This window comes from Phacochoerus africanus, chromosome 4 (genome assembly GCF_016906955.1).
Source record: "Phacochoerus africanus isolate WHEZ1 chromosome 4, ROS_Pafr_v1, whole genome shotgun sequence".
In the NCBI taxonomy this organism is placed as follows: Eukaryota; Metazoa; Chordata; class Mammalia; order Artiodactyla; family Suidae; genus Phacochoerus; species Phacochoerus africanus.
This window is the reverse complement of record NC_062547.1, coordinates 79,318,682-79,345,396: the sequence shown is the minus strand read 5'-3', so window position 1 is coordinate 79,345,396 and position 26,715 is coordinate 79,318,682. Positions and strand designations below refer to the sequence as shown.

Below are 26,715 nucleotides of genomic sequence, written 5' to 3'. Positions count from 1 at the left end.
TTTCTGGAGGGCTCTTAACCCAGACTCCGAAAAGCAGCTGGCATCTCCTTCCACTCTAGGTAGAGGCAGCAAGGCCAACAAAAGTGGCAGCACCTGCACCCATCAGTCAGCCACGACCGGGCGTTGCATCTCTCCCACCGCTGCTGTGGATGAGACCAAGTGGCATTTACACACAGCACGATTCAAATGACAGAGGTTGTGACACGTGCAGCTGTGTCTTATTATTTCCCGCAGTAATTGAAAAGCCCGTAAAACACTTGTATGCAAATGTTCCTGGTGGCACTACTTCTAAGAGCTGAAAGGTGGAAACCACCCAAATGTCCACGACTGATGAATGGATTTAAAAACTGTCATCTATCCGTACAATGGAATATTATTTGTACATAAAAAGTAATGAAGTTCTAAACAAACTTCTAGAGAAATGCGTGGGGTGGGCGGGATAAATTAGGAGGTTGGGGTTAACATATATACACTTCTATACGTAAAATAGATAAGTAACAAGGGCCTACCGTATAGCCCTGGGAACTGTCCTCAACACTATATAATAACCTATATGGGAAAAAAATCTGAAAAGGAAAGGACACATGTCTGTGCATAACTGATTTACTTTGCTGTACACCTGAAACCAACACCACTCTATAAGTCAACTATACACCAATAAAAATTTTTTAAAAATATAAATAAATATCATCCTCAATAAACAAACAAAAGTAATGACGTTCTGACACATGCTACAATGTGGAGGAACCTCGAAAGCAGTATGTTAACTGCAGGAAGTCAGACACAAATGGACAAACACTGTGTGATTCTAGTCTACGAAAAAATTCAGTATAAGCACATCTGTAGAGTCAGAAAGGAGATTAGCGGTTTGTAGGCCCTGGGAGGACAAGGTTATTGGGGGTGGGTGACAGCCACAGGGTACGGCGTTTCTTTTTGGAGTGATGAACACGTTCCAACACTGATGGGTGATGGGAGCACAGCTCTGGAAAGATACCAAATCACTGAATTTTGCTGAAATGGATGGTATGATAACTATGTCTCTATGACCGAAAAAAGAATGCATGATGACAATAAACATTTAAAAAGCACATGTACCGCTGCCTGATTAATTTTTCTCAGCATTAACAGCTCCATTTCAATAGAATGTGTGTTCTTTGTGTTTGAAAGTATGTCTTAAAAACAGTATTCTGGGAGTTCCCGTCGTGGCGCAGTGGTTAACGAATCCGACTAGGAACCATGAGGTTGCAGGTTCGGTCCCTGCCCTTGCTCAGTGGGTTAACGATCCGGTGTTGCCGTGAGCTGTGGTGTAGGTTGCAGACGCGGCTCGGATCCCGCGTTGCTGTGGCTCTGGCGTAGGCCGGTGGCTACAGCTCCGATTCGACCCCTAGCCTGGGAACCTCCATATGCCACGGGAGCGGCCCATGAAATAGCAACAACAACAAAGACAAAAGACAAAAAAAAAGTTTAAAAAAAAAAACAGTATTCTGATAAAAGGTCCATGGGCCTCAATGGACTGCCAAGAAAGTTCATGACACAGAAGGAGTGAGGAGGAGGCAGGCCAGAAAGGGGGCTGTGATACAGCTGTGTCACCTGCCTCGACAAAGAGAACAGGCAGGGCCTCCTGGAAGAGAGATGGTGAGCATCAGCTGGGCATATGGGAGTCCTGGCACTTAAGACAAAGGCCCAGAGGACCTGGGAGACCCCTGCTCCATCTGCTCTGCTAAGACAACCTAGGTGGGCCCACGGAGCCCCAGCTTCCTTGCCCAATCCCAGCCTTGACTTGACTTAGGCCCCAGTTAAAGCTTCTCATCTTCAGAATGTTTTTAAATTCGACTGCAGCCTGGACAATGGGTCCCCTCCTGGTTCTATGACAAGGGCTATTTTCAACAGAGGCAGAGCCTACATTGGATGAGAACGTATGATCTTTGAAAGCTTTTGTCCCAGGCCCATAGGATGGAAGAGAGGGAGGATAAGGTGGGGAAAATAAGTTGCAAATGCTGACTGGTCGCAAGGGGTCTTGAATGTTAGTTGGGGCCTGTACATTAAGCAGTGGATGAAGAGGACACATTGGAAGTGCTCAGGGGGAGGGCATGGCAGGGTGGACTGGAGCAGGCGAAATGGGAGGCAGGGGCAGAGACAAGATGGACAGAGATCTGAGACACAAAGAGGGCAGTGGGCCCCTGCTACCTTCCCCTGAAAAAAACAGCAACCTGGCTTTCTTCTGGGTACCCAGCCCTCCCTATGATGTCCCAGGCTTCAGACCATAGAGTCTATCCCTTGGAGCCAGTGGTCACATGACTAGACCTGGCCAATGGAAGCCATGTTCCCTGCACCTCCCACAGTGATTTGGTCAAAGCTTGGCATGTGACCCCTGAGGGGATGATCATATGACAATGCCTGGCCAGTGGAAGCCCTGCTTCCTGCCCTGGGCCACAATGATTGCTTAGCACTTGACATGTGACCTAGCTTGAGCCATAAGAACCAGCTCAAAGCTTGCTGAACCCCCAGGGGAAAAGGACTTTCTCCTAGGCTGGCAGTTGATGCCAGGTGAGTCTGCAGCCCCTTGCTAGGGACAGCCTGCTGAGGCCAAGCCAAGGAGGAGTTAAGTGGAACCAAAACAGATCAGGAGGCCTGAGTTGGTTCACAGTAAGTTTTCTATATGTGCAGTGACAGATGTCTGGACCTGGGGGTGGCCTTCTGGAAGGGACAGGGCAACAGCACCAGCTACAGAGGTGTTGGTGAAAGGACAGGAGCAAGACCCCAGCAGCCTCTTGGTCACACCTTCCAGATTCACGCCTGAAGAAGAAATGAGGGGACAGGCTCCCCATCTAGGGATGGTGGGAGGAAGGGAGATGTGCTCCCCCGTCCCCCGTGGCCAGCGGCTCCAGACAGCACTTCACCCCAGAGGCTGTTCCTCTGCCTTGAAGAGTCCACTCGCCAACCAGACCTGCATTTCCCCTCCCCAGCCTGCCTTCCAGCAAGATGCTCTTCTCTCCTTCCAGGCTGGAAATCTTTTCCACATCCCAGCTAATTGTATTCAGGTGGGGAGAATTTGGGGGAGGAAATGGAGCGCACGTGTGTGGGGTGGGGGTGGGTGTGTGTGTGTGTGTGTGTGTGTGTGTGTGTGTGTGTGTGTCCACCGCACCCCACCCCCGCCCTGGCAGCCGCCCCAGAAATACTGTGTCGGCAGGAAGGGACGGAGGACCTTCGGCCTCTGTCGTGTCCTGACGGGCTCTCAGTGATGTCAGCGGCTCCTGGCCTCGTCCAGTAAACATCTGTTCTCCTTATTCTGACCCAGGAATTCCATTTCAGAACAGTCACGGCCTCATCTGGCAACAAGTCCCAGGCTGGTTGTGGCTTGGGGCGGGGAGAGCCTCCTCCCCAGGGCCCCAGCCCTGCCTCCCCGGTCCCCACACCCAGCCCAAGGCCAGCCCTGGGGCACTCGGCAGTGATGAATGTCTGCGCTGCCTCTCCAAGTACTTTCATACTTTGGTTCCTCCCAGCAGCACCATGAGGAAAACACTACCGCTCCATCACAGCGGCCATCTGCTACCAAGCGCCAGCCATGGGCCTTGGTTCATTTAATCCGCATGATAACCCATCAGCGTATCGACTGCTATCAAATTTACCTTTCACAGATGACACCCCAGAGGCTCTCTGCGAGTGAGCGAAGGAGCCAGAATCAAACCCGGGAGGCAGGACCATATCTGACTTCAGCGCAGAGCCTTGCACAGAGATGGGGGCCCATAAACCCAAATCATGAGACGGAGGTGGGAGGAAGAAATGACCGGCCATGGGGCCCCTGAGGCAGCCACCACCATGCAAGGGAAACTCAGGTGCCCACACGGGGACCGCAGAAGATATGAGAGTGAGGGAGCCGGTGCCGGGTGATCACAGGGAGCGGCAGAGACTGTGGTGTCTGAAGCTGTGGGAGCCCTCGATGCCAGCCCCTGGGAGTACAGGCCGAGCAGCTCTCGCCCAGGCTTTCTCAAGAGAAACTGGAAATCTGGAACTCTGTGAGACACTGATCAAACACTGGGAAGGCCAAACAAAACCCATCTGTGGGTGGACATGGCACCCAGCCCGCCAGTTTGCAAACTCCGCCCTGCACGACGAGAACACTGACGTTCAGAAATTGTTTCATTGGTAAGGGGCAAGGTGCAGACTCAAATGGAGTTTCGAAGTCCAGAGTCATTCAGAATTTCAGGTTGGATCTCTGGATCAAACTGCCCTGAACCATTTCCCCAGCTGAAACTCAGACAGTCTTTCAAAGATAGTCATTTTCCTGCCAGCCTTGCATACAAATCCTGCCCAGGTACACTGCTCCCCAGCCGTAGGGGACACCTACCAGGCCACCCAAGGCTGCAAGAGACTCCCTGAGAGGCCCCCCAGTCACTGCTATGCATCCCCCTCGCCCCTGTAAACCACCCCACATCCATGTCCTGCACTCAAGCTCTACTCAATGCAACAGATCCGGAAACGAAAGGCTGCTGCGCCAAGGGTAAGTGAAATGGGACATCACTCCTGCCCAGACGTGACCGCTTTAGAAGTCTGCCACCTACAGCATTCACAGAAAGAGAAGCAGGACCTGGCTCTGCTCTCCTGTTGGCGGCGGTGGGCCAGGTTCTCTGAAGACATGGTTGTGGCTCCTACACGAATGTAGTAAAACCCAATTTTAGTCTAAAATTTCTAACCATGTAACAAGAATACATGATACATGATAAGAATAAATATTGCAAAAGAAGAAACAAAAATATTTTGAATTGCAGAAGACAATTGCATCCTTAGAAAATCCTCCTGTTCCCATCAAAAAAAAAAAAATTCCACCCAAAAAGGACCAAAAGAATAACATGGAAGTTTGTGAAAATGCCTTGACATGAAATATACAAACCTCCATATCTAGAGTGTAAACATGAGAAACATCCAGTTGAGAGATTTAATTTCAAAGGATTTTTTGTGATTATCCATGTTTTGCATCTGTGGTACTAGGATCACAGAAGACTGATTTTGCTGAAGCGCAAGAAAGGAAGATGCGAGTCGTCAAGAGCAAATGGCAGTGAACAGGTGAGGCCCGAGGGGGCTTCCGTCTGCCAGATCAACGATGGCTGCTGTGTGTTGAGCTGCAGTTGTACAAATGCATATACAATTTGTACTAACATGCTGTTTTCAGTTCCTTTGGCTCCTTGGGAATAAAGGTGTCTAAATTCTGAGAATATTATCAATCTGGAACAGGTAGGTCCCAAGTATTTTGAGTAAATGATCACCTACTGCAGCCTAGATTTAAAATATTCCTGGACATCTATAATAACCTACTATAAAATATAATGGAAAAGATCCTATTCACAATGGCAATAAAATTCTAACTCTTAGTAAGAAAGCCCCTGGGATGTATTTTATAAGATTTAAATTAATGCTCTTATTTCCCCGAGAAACTTAACCCTCGTGAAAATGTCATTCACTTGTTCAGCAAAGATTCGCTAAAGCCCCGCTGTATATGCAGGACACTGTTTAAAGCATGAAGTATCCGAAATAAAGATCCTCTTTGGATATTGCTTAAAATCATAAGAAAACAAACCTGAAATCCATTTGCAAGAAGGAAAAAAATAGCCAAAACATTTTCTTAAATCACAATGGTGAGACTTGCCCTATCAGGTATTAGAACATATCATTAAGCAAAAGTAATTAAATATTCCTAGCGCTGGTGTGAAAAAAGAACAGGCCAGAAATTAGCCAGCTCACTTCCATGAACTTCATAGATGATGGAATATGCAGCCCAAAGGCAGGAGTAAGGGTGAATTAGTAAATGAATGGTACTGAGACCACAGAGTGGCAATTTGGAAAAAAATAAATACTTAAAACCAACACCTTATACAGTACAGGAAACACACTTCCCTTGATTTAAAGAAGTTAAATGTTTAAAATTCAAATGGGGGGGGGGAGCAAAACATATGAAGCATTTGTTTGAAGGGCTGGTTATTTTCTGTAGCCTAAATAAACAGAAGAAATCAACAGGCTGGGCCTGGCAGAGTTGACCCGAAGAAACAAAAGTCAGAGGTAAAATAAGAAAGGAAACTCTATGAATATAAATCTGCCCAAGGTAACAAAGGGTTAACATTTGCTAACGTCCCCAAGGAAGGCCAACCAGCTTCAGAGAAGAAGGGCGGGTTGGGGGGAGGGTGGGGACAACCACCAGTTATCACAGAAACACAAGGTTTAGCAACAATAGGATCATACCCACGCCCAAATAATTAACCCAAGGCAAATGCCCAGGACTGAGGGGCCCAGCCCAGTGCCTGCGCTCAGAAGCTGAGCCCTGTCCAGTGGAACCAAGGGGCACCTTCAGGTTGGGGACGACTACCAGGACCGCCCCCGCCCCCCTCCGGCAGGACAGGCTGATGCCTGCACAGAGCCTAGCATCCGCCCTCCCCCATCATGCCCAGTCCCAGGGTACCCACTTGGGTCACCAGAGCTACCCTCCACAGCCAGCAGCCCCCTACAACTGACCCTGGCTTTGGTTCTTATGCTCCAAGCTCTGCAGACCCAGAAGCTCCTCAAAGAGAGGAATGCAGCAACTCCAGTGACCTTGATGGTGGAAGCAGATGCCTGGCACCCCCTTCTCACCCCTCTGGTGGCCACCATCTCCATCCAGCTTTGGCTGCCCTCTGCCTTCCACTCCAGCCACTCCCAGACACCGAGCAGGAGGCAGCCTCATCCATCCCCCTGCCCAGATGCCCTCATGCAGGATACCACCGACACAAGCTTCCATGGAAATCCGGGGGGCAGAACACAGCTCAGTCCCATGGGTTTTCCCAGTAAAGACACAGTCAGCAAGGGTCTGGGCACCCAGACAGGAAAGATGGCACCCAAAGGCCAGGCTGCCCCATCTGAGGTGGGGACTCCTCCAGCAAGGGAGAGTGAGGCCTTGACCTTATTTGCTGGAACGTGCACCAAGAACGCAGCCCTCCACCCCCTCCCCACACACACACACCCCCAGAAGCAACTAACCCCTCTTGTGCAGGTGGTGGGGGTGAGTATACCCCTGAGGAGCTCAGGGCTTATCTAGAGCTCCAGCTGCAGCAGAAGGAGCCCAGGCTCCGGACCCTGTGTGACCCGGAGTAGGTCACTGCCCTCTCTGAGCCCTGCTTTCCTCCAAGCTCAGTAGGATGATGACCGACGATGACAACGACACTGAGTGTGCCTGTTGCCAGTGGGGGCTTGCGAGTGTCCCTGGAGGTGACTCATAAATAGGACCGTGCAGGTGTAGGACCATGCAGGTGCAGCCTGGGGCTGGGCGACGAAGAGCCCACTGCCCACCAAGGCCACTCAGGGTGATGAAGGTCACTCTGGGAAAAAAAGGAGGGGGAAGGAGGGGGAGAGAGGGGAAGGGAGTGGAAAGAAGGGAGGGAAGAGAAGGCAGAAAAAAGGAGGGGAGGGTGGGGGAAGAGAGAGGGACGGAGGGCAAGGAAGGGAGGGCGGGGAGGGGGTGAAAGGGGAGGAGAGAGGGAGATAGGAAGGCGATGGGAGGAAAGGAATGCGAGGGGCTCTGAGCCAGGACCCAGCACTCCCCCTCGACCTCCGCCCTCCCTCTCTGCTAGCATCTCTTCAGCCGCCTCTGGGAGCCGCTCAGGAAACACGCCCTCCCTCTGTCCCAGCTGGGACCTCTCCTCCTCTGTAGCAGTCCCACGCACAGGACGCTCAGCCCTCGGCCCGGGGCTAGTGAGCTCAGACCACTGGCAAGTGGTCAGCTGTCTGGTGCGGGGTACAGAGAGCAGAGAGGAGGGGAGAGAGATGAGAGCCCTCCAGGGCCTGCAGTCTGGCTGGGGGCATCCAGGAGCACCAAGATCTGCAGCAGCAGTACCCACTGAGTTCCAAGAGCCTGCTGTGTAGACAGCCAGCCTTTGGGATGACCATGCAACAAGGCTGTCCACCGTCTGTCAAGCTCTGAACTTCCAGGAGAGAGATGTCCATCAGGAGGCAACACCCCTAAGGCAGCTTCCCTGGTCCCAGGCCACCCTGAGGCCTGTCTGTCCCCCCTGGCCATCATCTCCTGTCACCCAGACGCCCCTACAGCATTCCTTTGGACTAAGGCCAGCCAGCCTCATTCCCCATCAGGGGACACACACCCTCTGAGGCAGGGGACATCACAAGTGGAGAAACTGAGGGTCACAGGCCAGCAGAGAAATGCAGGGTCCCAAACCTGGTTCAGTCTGGCCTCACGTCCCCTGACCCCTAGGTCCGGCCCAGGTCAGATGAGTCAGAATCTCTGGGAGGGTGGCAGGACTGGGGGGAGGGGTGGTTAGGTACAGTCCTTGTTCGAAGCTGCCCCAAACCCGTGCCAATCTGTGGGCAGACAGGTAACATGATGGAAAGCTACTTATTTGTTTGTTTGTTCATTGCTTTTTAGGGCTGCACTTGCGGCATATGGAGGTTCCCAGGCTAGGGGGTGAATAGGAACTACAGCTGCCAGCCTATACCACAGCCACAGCAACGCCAGATCTGAGCTGTGTCTGCAACCTACACCACAGCTCATGGCAATGCCAGATCCTTAACCCACTGAGTGAGGCCAGGGATCAAACCCGCATTCTCGTGGATACTAGTTCGTTACCCCTGAACCACGATGGAAATTCTGAAAACAAATTTGTTTTTACGGGCCACAGATTTCCACTAAGGGGGCAATATGTCTTTGGAAAAAGACCAAGAAGCATGTGGGAATAAAGGCAACAGTGGGACATAGGGGGCCTGTGTTGGCAGGTACCTGCACCTCAGAGAAGGGCACAGAGTCTTCTATAAGACTCAAGACGACGAGTCAGGAGGTTTGCCCAGAGAAACTGGAGGATGGGAGACACATCTCTGAGAGGAGGGAACCTGGCGAGGAGGTGACAGTTCCCCCCTGGACTTTCTAAGAACCAGTCCCTATGCTACAGGGAGCCACGTGCTCAGCTGGGGAGTGCAGCCCCCTCCACCTTCCTTGGTAAAGCTTCCCACACCCCACAAGCGCTCCCTGTGAGTGGGGAACAGCCGTAGGCAGGGGCTGGCTTGCATTTCAGGGCCCAGAAGCTTGCTCCTGAGGGGACCCAGCAGCAACCATGAGGCCAGGACAGCAGGAGACACAGCCCCTGGGAACTGCCACACCTTTGGCCTTTGGGGAGGGTGGTGGTGATGTGGGGTGTTAGACACATTTGATCTAGATTTCAGCTCCTCTGCTGATAAAAATGAGATCTCAGGGAACTAGAATCAGAAGATATTGCCTTCACATGAAATCCATCTTAGTCCACAAGCGAGCATTATATTAAGCAGAGAAACGCCAAGGGCGTTCCCATCAGAGTCAGGCACAGACATGGATACGCAAAGCCACTGCCGTTACTTAATGTTACTCTGAAGGCTCTAGATGGCACAGACTGAAAATGAGGCTCCAAAATGATCACAGTCTGCAGACAGTACAACTGTATACCCAGAAAACCCAAGGGAATTCACAAAGATGTATTAAAATTAATGAGTTCAATCAAGCAGCCTGATAAAAGATAATTATATGAAAATCAATAGCCATGCTGTATACCAGCAATAGATGGAAATGATTCCATTCACAAGGACGAAAAGAAAAAAAAAAATCCTTAAAATGTCCCTGATTTAAAACAATGGGTGACCTGTATAAAAAATGTATAATACTTTACTAAGCAACATTGAAACAGAATTAAATCAATCGAAAAATACACCATGCTGCTGGTAAATACTGTAAATTATGTCCATTCCTCCTTTGATTGGTTTCTAAGTTTAACTTAATGTCAGTCAAATTCATAAAGCATGTTTCTAACCTGACAAAACAATTCTAAAATTCAGTTGAAGGAATAAACAGATGTGACTGGCCAAGAATTTTTTGCAAAAGAAAAACAGCAAAATGGGAAGTATTCAGCCAGATGTTTCAAAGCAGCACTATCCAACAGAAATGTAATATGAATGTCACATTTAGCCACACTAAAAAAAAAAAAGTGCAATTAATTTCTGCAATATATTTTACTTAATCCAATATATCCAATTTTTTTTTCTTTTTATGGCTGCACCTGCAGCATATGGAAGTTCCCAGGCCAGGAGCTGAATGAGAGCTACAGCTGAGGGCTACGCCTCAGCCACAGCAACACCGGATCCAAACTGCACCTGTGACCTAAGCCACAGCTTGTGGCAACACGGGATCCTTAACCCACTGAACAAGGCCAGGGATCGAAGCCCACATCCTCACAGTTAAGAACCTGATAGAGTCACAGCGGGAACTCCAAACTATTATCATTTTAACCTATAATCAGTAATTTAAAATTACCAATTAGATATTTTGTCTTTTTTTTTTTTGGTACAAAATCTTTGAACTCTGGGGTATATTTTCTCAGTTCAGAGCAGCCACATCTCAAATAGTCAAAGAGTCAAGTGGCTACAAACTACAGCTACCACAGTGGATAACACAGATGTCAAGCAGCCAATACTTTAGATATTAAAGCTTAGGAGTTCCTGTCATGGCGCAGCGGAAACGAATCCAACTAGGAACCATGAGGTTGCAGGTTTCGATCCCTGGCCTCGATCAGCAGGTTAAGGATCCTGTGTTGCCGTGAGCTGTGGTGTAGGTCACAGATGCAGCTCGGATCTGGTGTTGCTGTGGCTGTGGTGTAGGCCAGCAGCTGTGGCTCCGATTAGACCCCTAGCCTGGGAACCTCCATATGCCACGGGTGCAGCCCTCAAAAGACAAAAGACAAAAAATAAAAATAAAAGCTTAAAGCTCTAATAATGAACATAATTCAGTACTGGTACAAAAACAGACTGACAGAAAGAGAGTATCTGTGATATCGGGCCTGAGGTTTCATTTACAACTGACTGGAGAACAGTATCTGGCATAATTCACATTAAAAAGTACATATTTTCACAGCTCTTGGGCCACTCTTTATCATACCTTCAGGAGTTCTGTCCCCATCAGACTGGCCACTGCTGAGCCTTAGACAAATCTTATATGATACATAAATACACCTTAGTTGCCATGTGGTCCCAATCCCTGCTTTCAAAGGAGAAACATCCAGGTTCAAAGATGATCCTTGAATGTTCTGCTCACAGAGCCGACAAGAGCTGGGCCCTCCAATCTGAACCACCCAGCCTCTGCCACTGCCCCCACGTGGGACCAGCGTGCTGGCTCTCAGGCAGGCCCTGAAATCATTTGTAACATCACCATAGTAAGAAAACTATGTGCCCGGGACTCTTTAACACACATTTTTCACATGCACTATGTCCAAATTCAGGATGAAATCAATGGGTCCTATCACTTCCAGCAGCCGGCAGCAGCCGTGGGGTGGCTGGCATTGCCTGGCACACAACAACTCTGCCACGGTGTTTCACATGGCCGTCGCTTCGCTTGAGCTATGCGCAGGGTCAGCAATTCTTGACTGAGACCTTTGCCAAACAAAATGTCTTTGTGAAGTCACCCAGTGGTGCAAAAAATGATAATGTTGCAGAAGGGCATGGAGGCAACCGAGTGTGTGGCTTTGGCATCAGCGAGGAATGTCCCTGGAGGAATGACTGTAACCTCATTCTTTTACCAAACAGAAGAAGACACCCACAGGTGGACTAGGTAACATACTAAGTAAGCGAAGTGAGCGAGGCAGGGTGCCTACGCCTCGCGGGATTGCAGATAAGGTGCCAAGATGTGGTTTCATTGGGCATGTCCCCTCGTTCTTGGTGTGCCCTATAATCGATGGCACCTTAGATGCAACAAAACACAGAAATGGCCAACATTCCCCAACCCGGGGCCTAGGCTAAGTGCTTGTCCTTCACCCAACCTTCCAAAGCCCTCTGAGGCTGGCAATCCAAGGAGTTGAGGTTGGGCAGCATCATGGCCCTTGTCCAGGCTGCCCAGCTGCGTAGGGCAAAGCTGACCACATGACACAGTAGCCTACCACCCACACTAAGTCCACTGCTCTCCATGAAACGTGCAGGGTGGGGTGGGACAGCACAGAGCCTGCCTGAGCCTTAGTCCTGGATGCTAGGACTTCCTCTGTCTCAGAGCAGAAGCTGTGCACCCCACTCCACAAGCCCTGGAGTAGACATGCAGTGTAATTGAAATTCATGGATGAGCCCGAGGAGCCGGCTCCAGGCTCGGTAATAACTTCTCCATATTAATGGCAGCACCGCAGACCCGGTGGACAGCTGACATTTAATATGAAACATATGCAGCAGAGCGAGAGCCTCCTACCTGGGCCCTCCCATTCCAGAATGCCTGCCAGTTGGGGTCGGGGGAGGACAAGGTGGCACCAAGACTCTAGGGGCTGGGGTCCTCTTCTCCCCTCAGCCCTTCCACCCACCTCAGTGCCCTCCCCTGCAGGAAACCCCTGCCAAGAATATACATGAGCACACACGCACTCACACACAGGCTCGCTTAAATGGGTACACACACTCACACACACACACGCACTCACATACACAATCACACTCATCTAGATATGTATACACATGCACACATTTCCACACACACACACACACACACAGGAACATGCACACACATTCACATTCATAAGCAGCCTGCAGCACAAAAACCCCGAGCTTGCCCAAGTGGAGGAGGGCAGTCAGGGTAATGAAGGATGTATCTGCCTGGCACTGCGGACCCGGAGTCCCAGGCGGGGCCCCATGCATACTTGACCCTAGGGATCTCAGAGACCAGAGCGAGGAGGCCCAGGCCACTGCTTAGGCCCCCACACAGCAAAGCCTCCATGCTCAGTGGACGCACCAGGCCATGTGGGATGTCCCTGTGGCTCAGCAGAGAGGAGCCCTTCGACAACACCTCTGCTCACGCTGACTGTGGCACTTGTGGTCCTCGCAGCAGGCCTGGGTGAAGACCCAACCTCCTCCCCTCCCAGCTGATGCTGGCGTCACTCCTCACTCACTAAGTGCCAGGACATAGAGGGACAGACAGCCATCAGGCTGGGGGATAGCCATCAGGCTGGGGGAAACTTAAACCTACCCACACCTGAATGGGAAGCATCCTTATACTTGAGAACCAATACAAGAAATACAACCAGGCAGTGGATTCAAGGCAGGGGTGGCAATGTGACCAGAGAAGGCTCAAGAAGAGCCAGCCTCCTGGGTTCAGGCTCAGAGATCAGTTACCAGCTCTGCTGGCCTTCCTGAGGGGCCCAGTCGGGCTCTACTATGCTCCTCCCTAGAGGACTCCAACAGGACGGGTGACCCTACACAGGGGAGCCCCACAGATCTGAGTAACTCTCTGAAGCCTCAGTTTCCTCATCTGTAAAATGGGGGAAACGGCGACTGGCTCACAGATGATTGCAGAGATTGGGTACCAGCGGCCAGCAGAGGTAGATGACCACCTTCTCTTGAGGGACAGCTGCTGGCCGATTGGAGTCCTCAGGAGCCTGGGTGAAGGACCCTCCACCCACAGAGAAAGTGTGGAGTGGTGAGCCACTGCCCCATCTTTTGTCGGTGGTCCCAGCACCCCGGCTCCCCCACCACCATTCCAGGTCAGAGATGGAGCTCCAGACTCAGGCCAGAGCCAAACAGCACATGGCACTCCTGGGCCACAGTGATTGGCTCTGGAAGTGTCCCATGACCTAAGCCCATCCAATCAGAATAAAGCTCAGCACTGTGGCAGGAACCTCTGAAAAGCAGTCTGCTTCTCTTTTGCACCTGGTTATGCCTGGGGATGTGAGGGGTGTTGGGGGCAGCTGCAGTCACCAGTCCACCAGGGGACCGAGTCATACAGGGGAGGAGGAGCCGGACAAGCAGGGTTCAAGGGATACCACTCCACCCCTGAATTACCTCCTCAGTCCTACCAGTCCTCAGATGCCTTTTAGTGTATGTGAAAAAAATACGCAGAATTTACCATCTGAACCATTTTAAGTGTACAGTTCAGTGGTATTAAATATATTCATAATGTTGTGCAAAGATCACCATCATCCATCTCCAGAACTCTTACCTTCCTGTAAAACTGAAATTCGGTACCCATAAAACAACAATGTCCCATCTCGTTCCTCCAGCCCCTGACAACCCCCATCTCTAAGATTCTGATGACCTTAAGTGCCTTTCAATGCCTATTTGCAGAAGCCTGGTGAGATGCACCGACACCATTCTGAGGGGCCACCATGTGGCAGTCAGGAGCCGCGGGCTGCTTCTCTGCCACTTCCAGCACAAACCCCTGACAAGCCAGCCTCCAGCATGGCAACCACAGGTCAGTGCACACACATACCCCCCGCCCCCGGCCACAGCAGGGAAGTGCCCCTGGGAAGCCCCTTCCCTCCCACCAGATGGCACTCAGTGAGAAGTGGTGGTGAGGCCAGCTAGGAGCTTGTGGATGCCCCAGAAGAGGACATGGGGTGGCTGTAATGAAATAAGGCTGGGTTCTCAGCAAGTTCTCCAAGACAGCCCTGCCTGCAGTAAGCGCTGGCCCATCCAGCAACCTGCTGCCAGCACAGCTCCCAGCACTTCCACATCAGCCTCTGGAGGCCCAGTCAGGGGACCTCAGGCCCCACTGGATTCACTCTGGATTCATTCACCCACATGATATCAACAGACTCCAAAATGCAGCTTCCCTGAAGAAACATCTCAGAGTCAGGAAGCAAAGAGAAGCCACAATCTATCCAGAGAGGCAGGGCATAGTCTGGCCAGAGTCCCCACCTCTCTCTCCATCAACCTGGTCCCGTCCATTGGTCCTCATCTGGCCTCAAAGACCCCCGGAGTTGCTCTAGAAGGATCCCGGAAATGGTTGATCCGGCCCTGCTTGCCACCTGGACAAACTGAGGCTCGTGGCAGAAGGCTTATGCCCGGGGCTGCATGATGACCTGCCAGAGCCCAGCCCCAGGTCTCCTCACCATCCTCCAAACCAGCCCAGAGGGACTTTCCTCCCTTATTTAGTGTCAAACTCAGGTTTCATGAACCCCAAAGTGGGGGCAGGGAAACCGGGTAAAACCACATGCGGGCACAAGCGCTGCCCTGTGGGACAGGACGCAGAGCTTTGGGGCTTTCTACAAGGGGGCCTGTCCCACCGAGCGGGAACGTTCTGGGGTCTGCAGCAAAGCAGGCGAGGTGGGCCAGCCCTGGGCATGGGGGCAACAGGGGCTTGGAGGCGAGTCCCTCCCCTTCCCTTCACAGCCCCCATGTTGCAGGCACTCTCATTTCATGGCTCCCAACTGAGCTCCACCCAGTCAGAGCCGGGCCCTGCGGACACAGCCAGGTTCAAACCCCCCATGATGCCCACAAGTTACTAAGAAGTATGGGTGCGACCTGGCAGGTGAATATCCAGCTTCCTGGATGAAGCACCATCTCGCTGAGACCTACTGGATGAGCCAGGTGAAAAGGGAAGCTTCGAGAAGCATGATCCCAGTGAGAGCACAGGCCGGGAAAAGGCCTTAAGATGGGAGAGTCCAGCGTCGGAAAAACTAAAACTTCAATGTGACTGAAGTGCGGGCAGGAAGGGGACACAGGGTCAGACAAGGCCGAAGGCTACTAGGTCAGGTCATGGGAGGCTTTCTATGCCAGGCCAGAATTTTTTCCAGGTTTGGATTCTTTTAAAGGGCAATACGAACACTGAGAGGTCTTGAGCAAAAGAGTGACAGGGTTTAATGTGTGGTTTATAAAAATCAGTCTGGCAGCTGGGTGGGGAAAGAGCTGCTCCAATTTGGAGTTAGCTGAGGATTATGGAGCAAAAGACAGGCTTAGAGCCTGGCACAGTGGAGACATGGGAACTGGGATAAAGTTTGGAGATGTCTGCGGGGCTGACTGGTGGCGCGCGAGGGTGGGGGAGATGGAGGGGAGGGGTGATCCTGGGATTCCCGGCCAAGGGAAGGGTGACATCTGGAGGAGAGTGGAGTTTCCGAGGAGCCGTTTCAGAAGCACGGAGTCATCCAAGGAGAGCCCCGGAGGCTGCTGGGCAGGCAAGTCTGGAGCCCAGAAAGAGATCTGGGCCAAACACGGGGTTCTGAAGTCTGGTCCTTCCTCTTGCCTTTCTGACAAAACCCCAAGCCATTCCAGAATGTGGAGATCTGACCCTCACTCTCAACCCCAAAAGTAGGAGAGACTCCTCTGGACAGGCCCACATCACTGCAATTTATTTAAAGATGGGCCTGTATGGAGTTCCCGTCGTGGCGCAGCAGAAACAAATCCGACTAGGAACCGTGAGGTTGAGGGTTCGATCCCTGGCCTCGCTCAGTGGGTTAAGGATCCAGCATTGCTGTGAGCTGTGGTGTAGCTCACAGATGTGGCTCAGATCCAGCATTGCTGTGGCTGTGGCTATGGCGTAGGCCAGCAGCTGTAACTCCGATTAGACAGACCCCTAGCCCTGGAACCTCCATGTACCATGGGTGCAACCCTAAAAAGACAAAAAGACAAAAAAATAAATAAATAAAGATGGGCCTGTAAAATAGGCAAGGCCCATCAGAGCCTTCCCCAGGACTCTGGCGAAAACCATCCAGAAAGGAGTGCTTTCCATTTCCAAGAGATTGCTACCAGGGAAGACAAGTTACACCAGGAGCTGCTGGTGGACTATATATGGGGAGAGCAGTTCTGAGATGAATACAGACACTAGCAGAGCTGAAAGGCAGATAGCACATTCTGAAACTAGCCCTGAGCCCCTAGATCCAGCCATGCCTGAAGCCATATCCTCAGGACCTCAAGGATAACTAGACCCATGACATCCCTTGTTTGTTTCATCCTTTGTAAGTTGGTTTTCTATCACTTAAACTGAATGAGTCTTAAACAATAAGGGAAATAGTAAGCTGTGGAGGAAGCTGAGACCACCCTGGGCAGCTGTGTAGACTGCCAAGAGCAGGGGCAAAGCAGGCACCTCTGCTCCTCTGACCTGAGGAGCCCCAACACCCCCAGAAACCCAGACATTCTTGCAGCACCATTTTGGTGTTCCTGAGACCTTCTCATTGCCCTCCAGGTGATGTCAAGGCAGGGTGAGAGGAAGGCAGACCCTACAAGGTGCAGCTGCAAGTCTCATACCCCCCTCACCCACGGCCCTGTAGCCCACGACTTGCTCCACCTGCCCTTCCTGCTCTAGCACCTGAACCAGCTAGAGCCTAGTGTGTGGTCTCAAAGACAGCAGCCTTGCTAGGAAAAATGGTCCCTTAGGCCAGCAAATTACTTCTGTCTGTGGCCCTTAGTGACATTTGTTTTTCGGCCTTTTTTAGGGCCGCACCTGCAGCATATGGAAGTTCCCAGGCTAGGGAGCTGAATCAGAGCTGTAGCTGCTGACCTACACCACAGCCACAGCAACGCCAGATCCAAGCCGCATCTGTGACCTACACCACCGCTCACGGCAATGCTGGATCCTTAATCCACTGAGTGAGGCCAGGGATCAAACCTACAACCTCATGGTTCCTAGTCGGATTCGTTAACCACTGCGCCACGATGGGAACTCTCTTTTTGTTTTTCTTAGTGACTTTTAATGTCCATCAAGACTGGACAGAACAGATGTCTGTCCAGGAGGGCAGCCCAGCTGGGGAGCCCCAGTCCACAAGGCAGCACTGGGCCTCTGCTGGGAGTTAAGGATCAGTGGGTTAAGGATCCACCATTGTCACTGTGGTGGCTCAGGTCACTGCTATGGCAGGGTTCAACCCCTGACCCAGGAACTTCTGCATGCCAAGGGGTGGCCCCCCCAAAATACAGACTGCCAAGCTTGAACAAGCCATCTCAGCTTTGGGGGCCTCAGTTTATTCACTGCAGAATGGGGATAACATCAGCTATATACTTTAGGGTGTTGTGAGGATTAATCAAGGTGAAACAGCATAAGGTGCTCAGCAAAAAGCCTGGCACATAATAGGGACACTGTAAATGGTGACATACTATTGTTACTTTTTATGTCAATAGGCTTTTCCCTGGGTTTTTAATGAGCATGTAAGAAGGATGTGAAATTAGCACACTTATTCTGTGGCCAGAGAGGTACTAGAAAACTCTTCCTAGCAGTGAGACACACAAGAATCCTTTGTTAAGCATTATTTTCTCACGCATGGTGAAGAGGCAAACTTTAACCTTTCCCTGTGAATATGATGAACAATATCTGTCTAGTAGCTGGAAAAGAACCTGAAAACCACATCTACAAGCCTCTCTGGAAATTAAGTGCTTGGTGTGTCTTATGAAGCACATCTTCATGTGGCATCTTGAGTCTGAACCCCTGCCTGACTCTTGTAGAATTTGCACCTTGGCAGTTCCAAGTCCCATGCTCCTTTCATTTTAGGGAGCAGCGACATACACCACAGCACTCCATCCATGGGGTTCTGCAAATCCCATGTTCTGATTCTCATGGGAGCATCTAGCCCCCAGTCTGCTAGAGTGATACCCAGGACTCAGCCCGAATTATCAGAAAAAGATGTCAGCCAGCACCGCTGGGGCCCCTTGACTCATCTCAGGAGGATTCCACCTGAGGACAAAGCCAACACATAGGAAGGCAGAGGCAGGGAATTCCCGTTGTGGCTAAACAGATTACAAATCCAACAAGTATCATGAGGACACGGGTTTGATGCCTGGCCTCGCTCAGTGGGTTAAGGGCCCAGCACTGCCATGAGCTGTGGTGTGGGTCGCAGATGTGGCTTGGATCTCGCATTGCTATGGCTGTGGTGTAGGCCAGCAGCTGCAGCTCCGATTCGACTCCTACCCTGGGAACTTCCATATGCCACAGGTGCGGCCCTAAAAAGTTAAAATAAAAAAAAAAGAAAGAAAGAAAAAGAAGGCAGAGGCAAGAGACAGCAAAGATCCTAATGACCTGGCCGGAGCACCTGGATCCAACCATGCCTAAAGACTGGCCATTACATGAGCTTATAAGTTCCTGTTTCTGTTTAAACTGATTTGACTTGAGTTTTCCTTCTTCACTTGTGACAGAAAGGATTCTGACCATCAGAAACCTCACATGCTAAAGAGATTAGGAGACTGCTGTCCACAGAAAACAAAGTTATTACTGGCTTCCTTCAAAGCACAGAAACAAACCCAGGGCCAAGCAAATAGATGAGCAAATGCGTGTCCCAGACAATAGGCCTGAAAGGGCCTGTGGCTCTTGGGAGAGGCATGTCCCACCTAAACCCCTAAGCATCTGAACTTAAGCTGGAAGACCACAGTTTCCTGCTATGACCCCACTCCGTGGTTTCTCCACAAGTCCCAGGAAGGCTAGTTCCACACGCTCTGCAAAGAAGGGGCTGATGGTCCCATCTGCATGGGAAGTGCAGCCTTACGCAGAGTTCAAGAGGTTTCTTTATTACAGAACTTTTCAGAGATCCTGATGGGGGCTCCTTGAATCTCCCAGGCTGAAATCAAGGTACAGCATTTCCCACACCAACTGTCCACTGAACCCCATTTGCTCCAAGCAACTTGTGGTACAATCCTGTTGAACTTCTGTGTGGTAATGGGGCTGTAGAGCCCTGCTTCTTGAAGGGCTGTGGAAGGCCCAGAGGCATCAGACCAGAAGCTTAGTAGAAATGCAGAATCTCGGGAGTTCCCGTCATGGCGCAGTGGTTAACGAATCCGACTAGGAACCATGAAGTTGCGGGTTCGGTCCCTGCCCTTGCTCATGTGGGTTAAGGGTCCGGCGTTGCCGTGAGCTGTGGTGTAGGTCGCAGACGCGGCTCGGATCCCTCGTTGCTGTGGGTCTGGCATAGGCCGGTGGCTGCAGCTCCGATTCGACCCCTAGCCTGGGAACTTCCATATGCCGCGGGAGTGGCCCAAGAAATAGCAAAAAAAAAAAAGAAAAGAAAAGAAAAGAAATGCAGAATCTCGAACCCCATCCTAGACATGCTGTCTCAGAATCTGCATTTTCACAAGCTCCTTGGGGATCTGCACACACACCCGCTTCAATGTGCTTCACTACCCATGAATGAAGAGCAGGGCTGCAGAGGAGGGGGCACTGTGTGGCCCGGATGCTGGGAGGTGAGATGCATGTGGCCATATAAGGCCTATTAAAGGGGCGAGCCCAGGGATTCTGGCTTCTATTACCACTCCTCAGTGTCTTCCACCTGCCCAGACTTGGGAGCACCATGGCAGAAGGGGCTCCTGGGGGCTATTTGAAGAATGAATTGCCTGGGCAGTGGGGTGTGGGGGACGGTGGCATGTCCAAGGTGGAGAGGAAGGAGCGTGTGCAGAGAAGTACCAGGTGTGTGTCGGCTTGGTGGGGACGGAACCAGCCAGACTCCTGCCATCACAGGCTATGTGGCCTTGGACAAGCCGCTCAACCTGCCAGACTCTTGCTGCCCATCTGTAAACAAAGGATGAAGAATCCTCCCTGGCAGGGCCACTGTGGACCAGAAATGTGATGTGATGTTTAAACCCCAGGTCCTTAGCAAGCGGGCCTATCACAGATGCACAGAGGGACTTAACTGATATAAAATCAGAATTGATACACACTAAAAAGGAAGAAGGAAGGAAGAAAGGGGAGGGAGGAAAGAGGGGAAGGAAGGAAGAAAGAGAAATGAAAGGAAGGAGGGAGGGAGGGAAAATTAAAAAGAGAAGCACTAATGATGCCCCCCTGTGTCAAGGCCATTTTTCACTGACAACTTTCAAGGCCACTCTGGGCAGCCCCAGATCCTCTTTCGACTCCAGTCTTGTTTGCAGCTCTATCTTGCACTTTGCCAGTGTGTGTCTAGTACATGTGACATCTCACTGTGCCTGGCCCTACACCTGGTACCTCTCTGCACATGCTCTGTTCTCTGTGCCTTCACCCCTGGGTGACTCATCCTTCAAATAGCCCCCAGAAGCATGCCTTGACCAGAGTGGGCCCCAGCCCATCGGCTGAGTATGTGGGCCCCAGGCCAGCCACATCTCTGACCAGCACAGTGGACAATCACTCCAGGAGGTGCTAGCTGAACAAACAAATCACAGAATGAACAGATGAATGAGTGGATGAATGAATGATACATGGACAAAGCCTCTCAAGTCCTCTCCATCAAGAATTACTTAGCACACAGGAGCTGGCCAAGCAACAGACTACCTCCATGTCAACTCCTTCACCCCAGCCCAGGCCACTCCTGAACCCTCAGCGCCAATTTCGTTTTATTTAAGAAACTTTCCTCCAGCATAAAAGAAGACACCTGAGGCCAGAGACATCCTCAGAGACAATGGAGATGTACAGGGCTGCAACAAGTTAACCCAACTCCCCCAAGGACATTTATAGTTGTTTGCGAGACACTCAGGTTCTAACTATACCCAGCCGAAGGCAGTGATTTTCCAAAGCAACAAGTGACATTTCCTGAGTCTCCATAAAAAGAACACCAGTGGTTGCGGGACTTGGTGTAATTGCTGGCTCTGCAGCCTGCATGGTAAGCCTGAGGACAGGGGGGATCAGGGGCCAGCAGCGCTGGAAGAGTGGCCACTCACCCCGAGTAGGAGTCCCTGAAGCAGCAATTAGAGGGGAACCCATAGTGGGCGGCTTCAGATGTCTGGCCAGCACAGCCAGACTGACCACCGCACACCCAATCCAAAATAGAAAACTGCAGTGGCTTCTGCTGCGTGCCAGGCCCTGGGGTGGCCGGACAGAGTACGGCCAATGTCAGCTTCCTCCCTGAGCATTGATCCAGGCTTCCTTCCATGACCCCTTTATGCCAAGGCATAGTCCTCTAGGCCCCCAGAAGCAGAACTTCCCAGGGCTCTGGTCACAGTAGGTGGCCCAGGCAGTCCCAGAAGGGACCAATGCTCCAGCCTCTCCTGTCCTTCAGGGGCTGCTCACCGGCACCAGAGTCTGCATTTCCAAATGCTCCCCTTGGCTTAAAATAGAGAGAGAGAACCGACTTTTCAAATAACCAGCTGAAGTTCAACAGGAAACCGCAGCATAAAAGTCAGTGGTTCCTGGTCAGTCAGGGGGCAGAGGGATAACTGGCCATTTCAGCACCACTGCCTGCTCCCTAGGCTGGCACCACTCGCATACAAAGAAACAAGAAAACTGCCGATATCCATGCCCTTCCCACGGAACACATTCATACATACTAAAATGCACAGCAGCACCCGAGAGACACTGATACACAAATGAGCAGAAATCTGCAGATACACACATCCACAAGACACCATGGCACCTTCACATGTTCATACAGGTGCCCAGGTACAAAGATACTAGCACACAACGACATTCCAAAACACATGTGCAGATGGGCACACTCACAGAAGTACACACAACACCTGGACCCAAGACGAAAACCTGTGCCTGTGGGCTTAAGGGAGACTACCCGCTCTGCTACTTGATAAGGGCTTTGGAAACCTGGCCCTCCCCCTGCATAAATCACCCTCTCCAACCAATCAAAACAGCTTGTCTTCCAGCCAACCCCTTCTTTTGGTGCCCAGTGGTCCCTAAGCGCAGGGGTGCGGAGAAAGCCCTCAGTGCAGGCCTTACCCTCCCAGGGGACTCCCAGGCCACGGGGCTTACAAACCCAGAGCCAGGGCAGTGGCCAGAAAGGAGGGAGAGAAATGTGTGTACTCACCAGCCCGTCGCAGTTGCTGAGCGCCACGGAGGAGGTTTCAGCCAGGCCGGCCACGTCTCCGACGTAGAGGCAGGTCCCAAGCAGGGGCTCCACGCGGGTGGCTCCTGACTCGCCCTGCCACTCCACCGTGGCCCCAGGCGCCACGAGGCGGGCGTTGGGCCGCAGCCGCAGGTGCAGGTCTCGGCCAAAGACCGTGACATTGTAGAAGAGGCGGCCGCCAGGGTCCTCCTCACCGCCTCCAGGAAAGCCCGGGGTGTGGACTGGGGCGGCCCTGCGGGCCCGTACCCCAGCCTGGGCCGCCGCCGCGGACACCACGTGGGATACCAAGCGGCCCTGGGCGTCAGTGCGCACCGGCACCGCCAGGATGCGCTCCGCTCGGTGCCCCAAGGGCCCGCCTGCAATGGGAAGGGGCGTTAGACTTGCAGGAGATATGGGAGCCCCAGAGCACCGCCGCCGAACCCAGCATCTTCTCAAACCCCGCACCCACTGCGAGGAGACGGGCTTTCTACTAGGCAACCCCCAGAAACTAGCCGGCACCTCCCGGGCCTTCTTCCAACCGGGAAGGGGCGTTAACACGGCCAGCACTCCGGAGCCCCGCCGCCCCCCGGGTCGACCTCTCTGGGGCCCTGCCAGCCAAGAGCTCTGCCCCATTCCGGGTTGGGGCTCCGCGGCTCCTCACAGTTCCCTAGGGGACGGCCCCGTCAGAGCGTCCCCCGCCCCTTGAACCTACACCGTCCTTGGCAGGACGTGGGGCTGCTCCCAATCCATTCCCTGCTGGCCCCCTACCCCGTGCGCCTCTACCCCTCAGCGGCCTCCAGAGTGAGGACTCGGATTCCCCCGGGCGCGGGCGGGCCTGTCCTTCGTGTCCAGCTCCCAGTTAGTGCCCTGCCGGCCCCCTCCCCCGCGCCCGAGGGCAGGGAGGGATGGAACAGGGTCCCTCGGATCTTCGGGGATCCCCTCCGGGACGCCCCAACCAATCCTCAGGGCCCAAGGCGGCGCGCTCAGCACCCGGCTCCTCCTGAGCGTCCCCGGACCCGAGCCCGGGAGCCGCCTCGCCCTGGCTCCCCTGGACCCGCTGGAGCCGGCGCTGCGCTCTCCACCGCGGGGCTTTCCTGGCCCTCAGTCTCCACGCTCCGCGTCCCGGGAGCCGCGAGCGCTACGAGGCTCCCCCGGCCCGAGGCGCCCGGGTGCGCCGCGGGGCGCCCCCTGCGCGACCAACCCGGCCCCGAAGTTGGCCAACTTGGCCCCGGGCGGGGCGCGCGGAGTTTGCCCAAGTCGGGCTGGACGACGCCTGGGGAGGGGGCGGCGGGGCGGCGGGGCGTGCGGGGCGGGGCAGAGCCTGGCCGGCTGGGGTCGCGGGGAGTGGGGGCCGGGCCGCACCTACCTGGGGGGTCGGCGGCGGCCGTGAGCCCGGCGTCCGCCGGCAGAGGCGGCAGCAGGAGCGGCGGCAGTAGCAGCAGCAGCGCGGGGCAGAGCAGGCAGCGAGCGGCTCCCGCCGGCGGATCCATGGCAGCCGGACCGCAGCCGGGGCCCCGCACTCGCAGCCGGCGCGAAAGTTCCCCGCGCGCCGCCCAGCCCACATCTGGGGGCAGCTGGAGCCGCCCGCAGCTGCAGCACCGCAGGGCGCGGGGCGGAGGAGGCGAGGCGCGGAGGAAAGGGCGGGGGAGCGCGGAGGGGAGGCGGGGAGAGGGAAGGAGCGAGCGAGCGAGGGAGGCGGGAGGGAGGGAGAAGGCGAGCGAGGGGGAGGGCGGGGACGGCGGGCGCCTCAGCCTGCGGTGACCCGGCGCTTCTTGGCGCGGCCGCCGCCGCCGCCGCCGCCGCCGCCGCCACCGCCCGCTCCCCTCCTAGCGCCGTCGCCGCCGCGGTTCCCGGCTCGTAGCGAAGCAGAGACACCCCGAGGCGGCGGCAGAGAAGCGCCGCGGGCCGGGCCGGGGGAGCCCCGCCGCCGACCACCCTCGGCGCGCCCCGCACCCTCGCTCCTTGAAACCGCAGAGGAAAAAAAACCCGCCCGCCCGAGCCTCCCCGCCCAAAGAGTCCTCGGGCACGCGGGTCCCAACCATCAGCCCTGGGGCGCAAAGCGCTTCCTTGGCTTCTCTGTGCGCCCTGGGGCAGGACGGGGCTCAGGACTGGGAAGGGGTGGGGAGGCCCGATTTCTGGGCCATGAGGCTGAGTTGGGCCTTTTGACCAGATGGAGACCCCGGAGGCTGGAAGACAGTTTTATAGGAAGGTGCATGCGCCACAGGAGCCACCCCAAAGATCAACTTTTAACCTTACAGAGAGAGGCAAGATTCCCTCAACCGCTCTTTGCCCAGCATCTCTCTCCTGCGTCTGCCTTCCCAAGCCTCAGCTGCAGCCTCTGAGCTCTGAGCGACCTACACCTGGGCTCCGTGTGCTAAATAGAGCTCAGCCTGGTTGCCTCCCTCACCTGTCTTGAATCCTGCCCGGGCATTCTAGACTCCTGGTCTTTATGGTCCCCCAGGCTCTGCACGAAATAGCCTCTCTACACTCTGCCCACCTTTTCCAACTCAGCACTGGAGGCACCCCCTCTCCATCCTGGAGCCAGTTTGCTGTCAAAGCCCATTCCCTGCTGGAATGTCTCCTCTCCAGCCCTGCCTTCCTCCTTTCACTGCCTGGAGTCACTGTCCTACCAGGCCTGCTGCCCCCAACCCCACAACCTTCCTTCCCCCAGGTCCCCCTCACCCCAGAACCCCCTCCCAAGCATTTGTCTGTGACTTCTGCTCTGTGACCCCAAACTTCACTTCCATGCAGGGTGGGCACCTGTCCCTTTGGATCTTCTTATTCCCGCTGCCCCAGGCCTGTGTGACCAGGGCTTTGGGGGTAGCCTTGGTCAGGCAAGGCCTGATGACTCAGGCCCCTCCCTGCCCACCAGCAGGGCCCAGTCTTAAGGGGAAAACACATGACTTACACAACTTGCTCTAGCTGTGATTTCATATGCTCAGTTCTGTCATTTTCAGGACCTGGGTGTGAGGGCACTGGAGCTTGATGGCCATCTCCACCAGGAAGCTTCCCTCTGTGCCACCTGAGGGTGCCCGAGACAGGATCCAGAGACTGGGTGAACATTGGCTGGCAGTGGTAAAAAGGGTGAAATTTTGCCTAAGAATTTAGACTTATGAGTTCTCTGGAGAAGTTGGAAAGTGTGACCACACTGGGCCTGCCTGTCTGCTTATCAACCACTAAATGAGACAGTGCCCCACAGTCCACTGTAGATTCCCTTTCCTCACCGCCCCCCAGCAGGCATTCACTTTTGTGACCTCTGTTGATAGACCTGGTTGCAGAGAAAATGTCTGCTCATCAGTATATGGGAAGAGAGATGATTCCAGAGGCAGGTATCCTGGAGGACTTCCTGTAAGAAGTAGCATGGGTTGAATCTTGAAGGCTGTGAAATCAGGCAGCCCAGAGCTAGGTCCAACTAAATGCTGTCTTGGAACCCATGGCACTCTTCCACTCATTCCCCCTGTGGTTGTCGTGCTTTCATCTTCCTCAAAAGATGAATGAGACCCAACAGCAGTCTCCGCTGCTTCAAAGGTGATGTTCTATTGCCTCGCGCCCCTCCCTGCCAGGTGTATGGGCTTTACCATCCTCATTCCACCACCCCCATCACTCCTTTCTACAGTACTTCATCATGCACTGAAGTGTTTAAAGGACACTTTCAATCACCACCATAAATGGAAAAGCCAACATCTCACCATAAATCAAAGATAACTGCCAAAAATAAGTATATGAAACAAAAAGCTGCTATCCAATTCTAAATACTCCTGCCTGTAAAAGGCACTGAGGCCGAAGTTGATGAACAAGTGTGGGGAACATGGTGAGACAGACCAGCAGAAGCAGAGCCCTTTCCTTTGATGCAACCAGAAGGATGAAAGGAGAACCAAAAAGAACAACTCTCTCACTTTACTAGCTGATGATATTTTCTGACGCGTCTGCGTAACCAAATGATCCTGCACACTTTGGAAAACCAGCTCTCAGATATTTTTTTGGAAAAAGGGCTTGTCTCTCTGACACTCCTGAGTCACTCCTGGCAGCTGTTCCTTCCCACATCACTCCCAGCTTCTTGAGACTCCACCCAGACAGAGACCCCTCATGACTGGCCCATCCTTTAGTCCCCACAATGACTGGAAGAGTAAGCACACATGCATCGATTGGAATTTATAGTTGAATCCTCCATATAGGGGACCCTTGTGGACACATCTGAGCCTCCTGATCACTTATCCTTGGCTAAAAAAAAAAAAAAAAAAGGCACTCCCACAGTTCCCACCATGGC

General features: G+C 53.2%; 1 protein-coding gene across 1 annotated transcript in view; it reads right to left on the bottom strand.

The window, feature by feature from the left end:
* Positions 1 to 24,071, bottom strand: part of ADAMTS2 (ADAM metallopeptidase with thrombospondin type 1 motif 2) — a 220,727-nt gene extending 196,656 nt beyond the window's left edge. The window contains exons 1-2 of the mRNA XM_047777905.1: positions 23,815 to 24,071; positions 22,431 to 22,825 (exon numbers count right to left, since the gene is read on the bottom strand). Coding sequence (XP_047633861.1) covers positions 22,431 to 22,825; positions 23,815 to 23,938 — 519 coding nt within the window. The 5' untranslated portion in view covers positions 23,939 to 24,071. The remainder of the gene's footprint in view (positions 1 to 22,430; positions 22,826 to 23,814) is intronic.
* Positions 24,072 to 26,715: the final 2,644 nt, after the last annotated feature.